The sequence below is a fragment of the Protomyctophum parallelum genome (assembly GCF_964188405.1).
Source record: "Protomyctophum parallelum genome assembly, chromosome: 13".
NCBI lineage: Eukaryota > Metazoa > Chordata > Actinopteri > Myctophiformes > Myctophidae > Protomyctophum > Protomyctophum parallelum.
Window position 1 is genome coordinate 39,645,721 of NC_139708.1, and position 8,879 is coordinate 39,654,599.

The 8,879-nt window shown below is 45.1% G+C and overlaps 2 protein-coding genes across 2 annotated transcripts in view; one reads left to right on the forward strand and one right to left on the reverse strand.

Annotated features, from left to right (window-relative positions):
• The window catches only part of LOC310869948 (hydroxyacylglutathione hydrolase, mitochondrial-like), a 477,037-nt gene extending 468,991 nt beyond the window's left edge, over nucleotides 1-8,046 (forward strand). The window contains exon 10 of the mRNA XM_083780940.1: nucleotides 8,030-8,046. The gene's annotated coding sequence lies outside the window, so the exon portion shown is untranslated. The remainder of the gene's footprint in view (nucleotides 1-8,029) is intronic.
• srebf1 (sterol regulatory element binding transcription factor 1) overlaps nucleotides 1-8,879 on the reverse strand; it is a 46,144-nt gene that overhangs the window by 15,846 nt on the left and 21,419 nt on the right. The window contains 7 exon segments of the mRNA XM_083780989.1: nucleotides 893-1,002; nucleotides 1,640-1,751; nucleotides 2,610-2,778; nucleotides 3,931-4,097; nucleotides 5,793-6,057; nucleotides 7,677-7,875; nucleotides 7,877-8,017. Coding sequence (XP_083637115.1) covers nucleotides 893-1,002; nucleotides 1,640-1,751; nucleotides 2,610-2,778; nucleotides 3,931-4,097; nucleotides 5,793-6,057; nucleotides 7,677-7,875; nucleotides 7,877-8,017 — 1,163 coding nt within the window.

Here is an 8,879-nt window from a genome sequence, read left to right on the forward strand (position 1 = left end):
CTGTATATATACCGGTGTGTATATATAGTAAATATATATATATTATATATATGTTTCCCTCTCAGTCAATGTGGCAACCCTGGTCAATGCCGTGTTGACTGTTCTGTATGATGATTTAGCTTAGCACACAACAGCTAGGAGGATGCAGCAGGCTGATGCCGTCATGTTTAACAGTATTTTGCGCAATTTATGTCCCCGAATTTATGGATATGGACATGGACTTATGGCTCCATCGCTGCCTCTTTCTTTAGTAGAAGTAGAAATTTAACGTGTTGCTGACTGTTTACCTCCCTCTCACGCGCGCACACACACACACACACACACACACACACACACACACACACACACACACACAGCTGAACAGTTGCGAACTGTTTTTCATGCGCACATCTTTTCATTGGCTAGTTCGCTCATGCTCACATCTTTTTATTGGCTAGTTCGCTTGCGCCACGTGACAACTTCTCACTTGTTAATATAGATATATATATATATATATATATATATGAGACAAAAAGGGACTCCTGCACATCCAAAAAGACCCGTAGGAGGTGCAAGTCTAGTTAGCAGGCATAGACATCAAAAAAGAGAAAAACCTTCCAATGAAGGGACTGCACACTCCAGGGAACAGAGACTTACTGCATCAAACGTATTTATTAGCAGTCCCTTCATTGGAAGGTTTTTCTCTTTTTTGATATATATATATATATATATATATATATATATATATATATATATAATATATATATATATATATGGTGGAGTATAAGTGTGTGTTCTTACCGGTGACGGTGGCCATGTTAGAGCCGATGGGAGGTTGTGAGTGTGTGTTCTTACCGGTGACGGTGGCCATGTTGGAGCCGATGGGAGGTGCATGGTGAGTGTGTGTTCTTACCGGTGACGGTGGCCATGTTGGAGCCGATGGCGAAGGACTGTGTGGTGGCGCCGGCCGCGTCAGAGGCACTGGTCAGCAGCTGCAGGTACTCCAGAGCGTCCGCATACTCCCTGGACACATCACACACAACCATAGTTTAAAATACTTAAATCTAAGGTGTACCGGCAGACAGGGCCCACGATACGTGAGGTTCTTCTATGGTGTACCGGCAGACCGTGCCCACGATACGTGAGGTTCTTCTGAGTGGTTTGAGAGGTCCGGACACGCCTAGAGGATGCCTTTAGGACCACGGTCATTAACCCATTTTGACCTAAGAACGATTCTACAAATGACTTCTTCTAAATCCCGACAGGTTTCTGAAAAACCCCAGGTTTCTATGTCAGTCGTTCTCTCAAACATTTTCATGTCAAGGACCCCATTAAATGATATGTAATTGGCCGCCGAGCCCCATCTGAAAATATGTTGTTCCAGGGGACACCCCCCCCCCAAAGATTTGAGTTAAAACGTTCGCTCTGAAAGAATATATATTCAAAGGTTTGTGCCGCATTTTCACCATTTTTCAAAATGGCTTTTTGGCTTTTTTCAATGACTAACAATGCTTAAAACACGAAAAGGGGTTCCCGTCAAAATGGGTTAAGTAAATGGTGATGTGTGTGCGTGTGTGTGTTCGTGTGTGTGTGTGTGTGTGTGTGTGTGTGTGTGTGTGTGTGTGTGTGTGTGTGCGTGCGTGCGTGCGTGCGCTCTCACCCCTCTCCCTGGGGGCTGGGGCTCTTCTCCCCTCTGGGCTGAGCCACGCAGTACAGAGCCTTCTCCAGGAGATGTTCCCTGAAGGCCTGGGTCACCTGGGCCAGAGGGTCCACTGGAGACGCACGCACACGCACACACACACACACACACACACACACACACACACACACACACAGACACAGACACAGACACAGACACAGACACAGACACAGACACAGACACAGACACAGACACAGACACAGACACACACAGACACAGACACAGACACAGACACACACACACACACACACACACACACACACACACACACACACACAGACACAGACACAGACACAGACACACACACACACACACAGACACACACGCACAGAGAGAGAGAGAGAAGACCAAGATGAGACAGAAATATGTGGCCTTACGACGTGTGTGCCAGAGGTCCAGAGAAAGGTCAAATAGCAATTTCAACTACACCTTAAGAATCACACTCAATTATCCTCCTAACCCAACACACACACACAGTGTGTGTGTGTGTGTGTGTGTGTGTGTGTGTGTGTGTGTGTGTGTGCGTGCGTGTGTGTGCGTGCGTGCTAGGACATTAAGCATCTAGTCGACTAGTAAATCCACTAGTCGACCTTGTTGGTACTAGTTGACTAAAACAAAAGAGAATTCTTATTATTATTATTTCTTTCCCCCCGATTTCGTAGGCCTCAAGATCAGGTAGATTATAGTTATAGTCACTAATGTACACAGTTTTTAAATGTACAAATATTTATTTCCCCAAAAAGTGTTTTTTTACACAATAGGTAGTTAAACGACTAGTCGACTAGTAAACTAGGCAACTAGTCAACTAGTAAAAATGACTTGAAGTGAATGCCCTAGTGAGTGCGTGTGTGTGTGTGTGTGTGTGTGCGTGTGTGCGTGCTTGCGTGTGCGCGTGCGTGCGTGTGTGTGTGCATGCGTGTGTACACTGTACCCGTGTTGCCCGCCTGGCTGTAGATGCTGTCTTTGGGGGTGCTCCTCACGGCCCAGTCTCCGTCCACGAAGAAGCGATGTCCCAGAGGGTGGCAGAGCCACTGCATGGCCAGAGGCACGCTGCCGCTGGACGACAGGCACGCCTGGCGCGCGCTGCTCAGGAACACACGCTGAGGGAAGGAACACACACACACACAGTTAATCACGGAGAGATCTCACAATTGAAACATTGTGTGCGGCCACAAGGGGCCGCCACATCCTCAGTGTCCGTCCTGCAACAAAAAAAACACATAAAAAGAGAAAAAAAAGGTCTTGAAAGGTCAGCTCAAAAATGTCAGCACGTGCACATGACCTTCGGCACACAAAAAAAGAAGCCACGGAATTGCGAGCTTGTTACTGTAAGTGGTTGCACCACTTAAAAATCTACAGCACTGTACTTTCATGAGTGAAAAATAAATAAACCTCTGTGAATCGTGAATCTTGAATCTGTGAATCTTGTATTGAGTGAGTGACAAACAAAAACCTCTGTGAATCTACAGTATAGCATGTCAACGAGACGTCAGTTAAAATCCCCCCCCAAAAAACGAGACAGATTTGTGTAAAATAAAAAAGCACGAATACGCTTATTGCTCACTGCTGAACACGAGAACGGAGGAAAGAAAAGAAGAAAAAAAAAAAACACAAAACGAGGCTTGTTTCTCTCCGACAGCAGCAGAGCACCCAAGTGCTGTACGGAGTTCAACTGAACTGTGTTGTTTTCGTCGACTAAAACTAAGACGAAAAAAATGCTCGTCGACTACGTCGTTGACAAAAACGAATGGAAATTAAATGAAAACTAAGCTACGATGACTAAAACTAAGACTAAATATACTGACAATTTCGTCGACAAATAAAAACTAGACTAAGATGTTAGGAAGGGACTAGTGGACAAGAGATCCAGTATAAGTCATTTTACACTTGGTTGCATGCTGGAAATAGCCGACCTACAAGCTCAGCGCGACGCGTTGTGAGCTTGTAGATCGGCTATTTTCAGCAAGTGTAAAAACAGTCATTACGACGCCCACCATCACCATCAACGCCCACCATCAACTGTAGATTTAGTCGACAAAAGTCTTATGACATTTAGTTGACTAAAACTAGACTAAACACTAAAACATTCCACGTGACTAAAATGCTGAGACTGAGACTAAATGAAAACTATATTCAAGAGACTAATGACTAAAAAACGAAAATCTAAACTCGACGCCATCCAAAAACAACACTGGTGTGTGGGGGGGGGGGGGTTGGTCAAAAGAAAACGGGAGGGACGGAGGGACACTCACCGAGGTGAAGTGGAGCATTCTGGGTAGGCTGGCCTTGACGCGCAGCGCGGCAGAGACGTAGACCTCGGCCACAGAGGCCACGGGCAGACAGGGGCCGGCGCACTCCGCCAGGTTGACCGCGTTCAGCGCCATGTGCACCGCGGACAGGTGGCTGCCGTTCAGCTTACCTGCACGCACACACACACACACACACACACAGACACACACACACACGGACACACAGACACACACACACACACGGATACACGGAGAGACACACGGACAGACACGCGGACACACACACGGAGAGACACACAGACAGACACACACAGAATGGCGTTATAGCCTTTGTTCACCACCAAGTGTCACTGTTGCACAGCCTAGAACACAGGCCAGGGAGGAGGGCTTGTACAGTACAGTACAGTACAGTACAGTACAGTACAGTGTTGTTTTTGGCAGCAAATTTCTATTTTAGTCTAGTCATAGTCTTTGGACTGAAACTTTATTTAGTTTTTATCATATTTTAGTCACCTGGAATGTGTTAGTCTGGTTTTAGTCGACTAAATGTTATAAGACTAAATCTACAGTTGATTTAGTCGACTGAATCTATTTGATTTAGTCGACTAAAATGTATTTTGGCGGGACTTGATGCCGTCGTAATGAGTGTTTTTACACTTGCTGAAAATCGTGTAAAAGTGTAAAATGACTTATACTGGATCGCTTGTCCACTAGTCCCTTCTTAACATTTTAGTCTAGTTTTTATTTGTTGACGAAATTGTCAGTATATTAGTTTTAGTCATTGTAGCTTAGGTTTCATTTAATTTCAGCACCGCACCGCACCGCACAGCACAGCACACTTCAGTCGGGTCAGAGATTTTTTTTAAAGGGATTGTGACATTAAAAAAAAGGTTTTGGAATTGTTCTTATTTTTTTAGGTTTTCTAATCTCAATTGCACCCAAAAAACATCTGTGATCTGTGATCTGGGGTTTTCTGGCTCAAACAGGTGCTCTGATTTGCCGGCAGTAAGTGACATCACTTACTGCAAATCCCATATATGTCAATGGGATTTGCCAGCAGATGTCACTGTTTTCACTGTGTTGCCTGTTTTCATTGTAGCTCAAAAGGCCCAAAAAACCCCAAAGAAAACTTCAGACCACAGAAAATCCACTGAATGTTCAAAGTTCAGGTTTTTTGGGTGTAATTGAGGTCATAAAACCTAAAAGAAAAAAGAAGAAGAAAAATAAATGAAAATGAATGTCATAAAACCTTTAAATATAAAACAATCCCATGGTTTATTTCCCTATAGGACACACCCACCCACCGGTCATGGTTTATTCCCCTAGCGGACACACCCACCGGTCATGGTTTATTTCCCTATAGGACACACCCACCCACCGGTCATGGTTTATTTCCCTATAGGACACACCCACCGGTCATGGTTTATTTCCCTATAGGACACACCCAACGGTCATGGTTTATTTCCCTATAGGACACACCCACCCACCGGTCATGGTTTATTTCCCTATAGGACACACCCACCCACCGGTCATGGTTTATTTCCCTATAGGACACACCCACCCACCGGTCATGGTTTATTCCCCTAGCGGACACACCCACCGGTCATGGTTTATTTCCCTATAGGACACACCCACCCACCGGTCATGGTTTATTTCCCTATAGGACACACCCACCCACCGGTCATGGTTTATTTCCCTATAGGACACACCCACCGGTCATGGTTTATTTCCCTATAGGACACACCCACCCACCGGTCATGGTTTATTCCCCTAGCGGACACACCCACCGGTCATGGTTTATTTCCCTATAGGACACACCCACCCACCGGTCATGGTTTATTTCCCTATAGGACACACCCACCCACCGGTCATGTGCAGTTGGTGCAGCCTGTGGTAGACGAGCGCCGCGTCGCGGCAGCTCTTGCGCGCGTCCTCCTGCAGGGGGCGGTCTGCTCCCGTCAGCCCGCCGGCCCGCGCGGCCAGCCAGCGGCCCACCCAGAGGCGCTGCAGGCAGAGGCGCAGCAGGGCCCAGAGGGCGGCGCAGGCCAGGTCCAGCTGGGAGGTGGGCAGCGGGCGGCCCAGGGCCTTCATGCACGTCCACAGGTTCTGGCTGGCCTGGGCAAAGTCCCCCTAGCATGAACAATGAATGAGTGAGTTAATGAATAACAGACTGTATTCCGAACATGATAAAATTATACAATTTTCTGGTTTAGAGGGGCGGGTAGCCTGGCCTAGCCAGCCTGCTTTCTGGTTTAGAGGGGCGGGTAGCCTGGCCTAGCCAGCCTGCTTTCTGGTTTAGAGGGGCGGGTAGCCTGGCCTAGCCAGCCTGCTTTCTGGTTTAGAGGGGCGGGTAGCCTGGCCTAGCCAGCCTGCTTTCTGGCTGGTGGACTCCATGTTGCTCCCTGGAAGGAAAGAAACATGCGCAATGGGCTATATGCAGCCAACACTTCCGCGTTCAGCTTCCTTGGTCTCTTTCGTTGGTTTCTTTCCTTCCAGGGAGCAACATGGAGTCCACCGTATATGGTCTTCGCTTCCTGTCCTCTTTTAATAGTCCTTGTCCAAGACCAGGAAATGTGTCACGTTCACATCCTAGGCTTTCATTTTCTGAGCCGAACGCTACCGAAAATAAAAGCCTGCGTACCGAGGCTGGACCACTTCAAATGCTCTAATCTTAAATAAACCAAAAATAGGCTATCTACAAGCTCTCAACACGTCGCAGAGTGACACATTGAAAGCTTGTAGTCTGACTATTTTCACTGCACAACATGCTTCCAAATGCTTGAAATCAGTCGTGGTGACCACGAGAACCAGAGACCGGAGGGGTATTTTAATAGAGGGCGAGCGGTGCAACTATTTATTACTTTCTTAGCAATTATGCCATTGATTATTTTTTTGATTAATTGAATAAAAGAGATTAAATTAAAAAATATATATATATTATTTCATACATCGGTGAATTCATGAGAAGAGGAAATCTAATTAACTAAAAAAATCCATCAGTCTGATTAACCAACGAATGCTAATTTTACACTCCGGCTCATTATTCAGTTTCAACTTTATAGCAGTTTAGGTTTTCTTTCATCAACTCCAATTTCACTTGTGTGTGTGTATCCTCTTAACCTGCGTGAGTTCTCTCTCCTGATTGGATCAAATTGGCATCCCAACAACAATAAAAAATGTATTTCCTGATTATGTACAGAGCTGGAGAGACTCGTGTTACTGAACAAACTGTAGCTATGGTCAGAATATAGAGCTTTTTTAACGCCGCGAGCGGTCTGTGAAAAGAGAATGGGGGGGCGGACGTGTTTTGGGGGCAAGCGTTCCAGTTACCTTACCGAGGCACTACAGTACACCGTCTCTAAGCATGAGGATGTATGCTTTGTACTGTAACTTGCCTATCCCATTTTGGGGCGGGAACCTCTTTTGGTGTTTTAAACATTACGTTACATAATTTAGCCATTGAAAAATAGCAGATCTACAAGCTCATAGCGCGCCACCGAGTGGCGCGCTATGAGCTTGTAGATCTGCTATTTTTTGTATCGTGAAAATGTCCCTCAATCTTTTTTTTAAACATATTTTTTATATATTTATTTCAGAAAACTGGAGGATGTAGAAGAATTTTTTTAAATGTCGACGTCAGGCCTAAATGGGTCATATAAGTCTCTCTGGATAAAGAACATCTGAAAAAAGAAAAATAGCTTCACGGTATAATTGTAAAGTGTAAACAACCGGTGTGTTTTTATTATTACCCTGGCCAGGTCCAGGTCGGCCTGCTTGCGGTGCCTCCAGAACAGCACGGAGGACCCGGAGTGGGGTCGGGTCACCGGCTCTCCGTAGACCAGCAGGCGGATCAGGACTCCCGACACCAGCACGCCGTTGAGCAGCCACACCAGCAGGGTGGGCAGCATCCAGTCCAGCCAGCCCCACGAGTCTGCTGCAGATATTACAACACACCGTTACTATACAGGGTGGAGCAGCATCCAGTCCAGCCAGCCCCACGAGTCTGCTGCGGATATTACAACACACCGTTACTATACAGGGTGGAGCAGCATCCAGTCTGCTGGTGGACAACACACTGTTACTATTAGGGCTGTGAATCTCTGGGTGTCCCACGATTCCATTCAGATTCTTGGGGTCACGATTCGATTCAAAATCAACTCTATTCTCAATCCAAAATCGTTTTATTTATTTATTCTAAAGCAATTTTTTTTCCAGATTCAAAATGATTCTCTATTAAAAAAGATTCTCGATTCAATACTACAATACAATACAGATGTGCTGATCTGAAGTGACTATAGTACGGACTACAGTGAGTTGAAAATGACTGAAGACATGATGTTTGCTGTGATTAGGGCAAGATTACATTTCATATCACAAACACCATGTAGTGAAAACTGTAATTGTAAGCAGAAAAATAAATCTAATAAAATAAAATAAAATCTAAAAAAAAAAAAAAAAGATTTGTGGAAATTATTAATCGATTTTGAATCGTTCATAACGAGAAACGTTTTAGAATTCTAATTTGAATCGATTTATTTTGACACCACTAGTTACTATACAGGGTGGGCAGCATCCAGTCCAGCCAGCGGACAACACACCGTTACTATACGGGGTGTAGTTAAGAGAAAATTAGCTAAATGTGTCGCAAATCTGCAAAAAATAAAAATGCTTACCCACTAGCTTTCTTCACAAATGTGTTCATAAAGGTGTCTACAATCACATATAAATTTGTTCCAACCCAACTCCCTTGGGAAACTTTGTGACAGCTGCCGAATGTTGGGGTACCATAAACATCCAATATAAGGCAAAATTAAATTATGCTTTAACCCATTTTGGGCGGGCACCCCTTTTGGTGTTTTAAACATTATGTTATAATTTAGCTATTGAAAAATAGCAGATCTACAAGCTCATAGTGCGCCACCGAGTGGCGCGCTACGAGCTTGTAGGTCTGC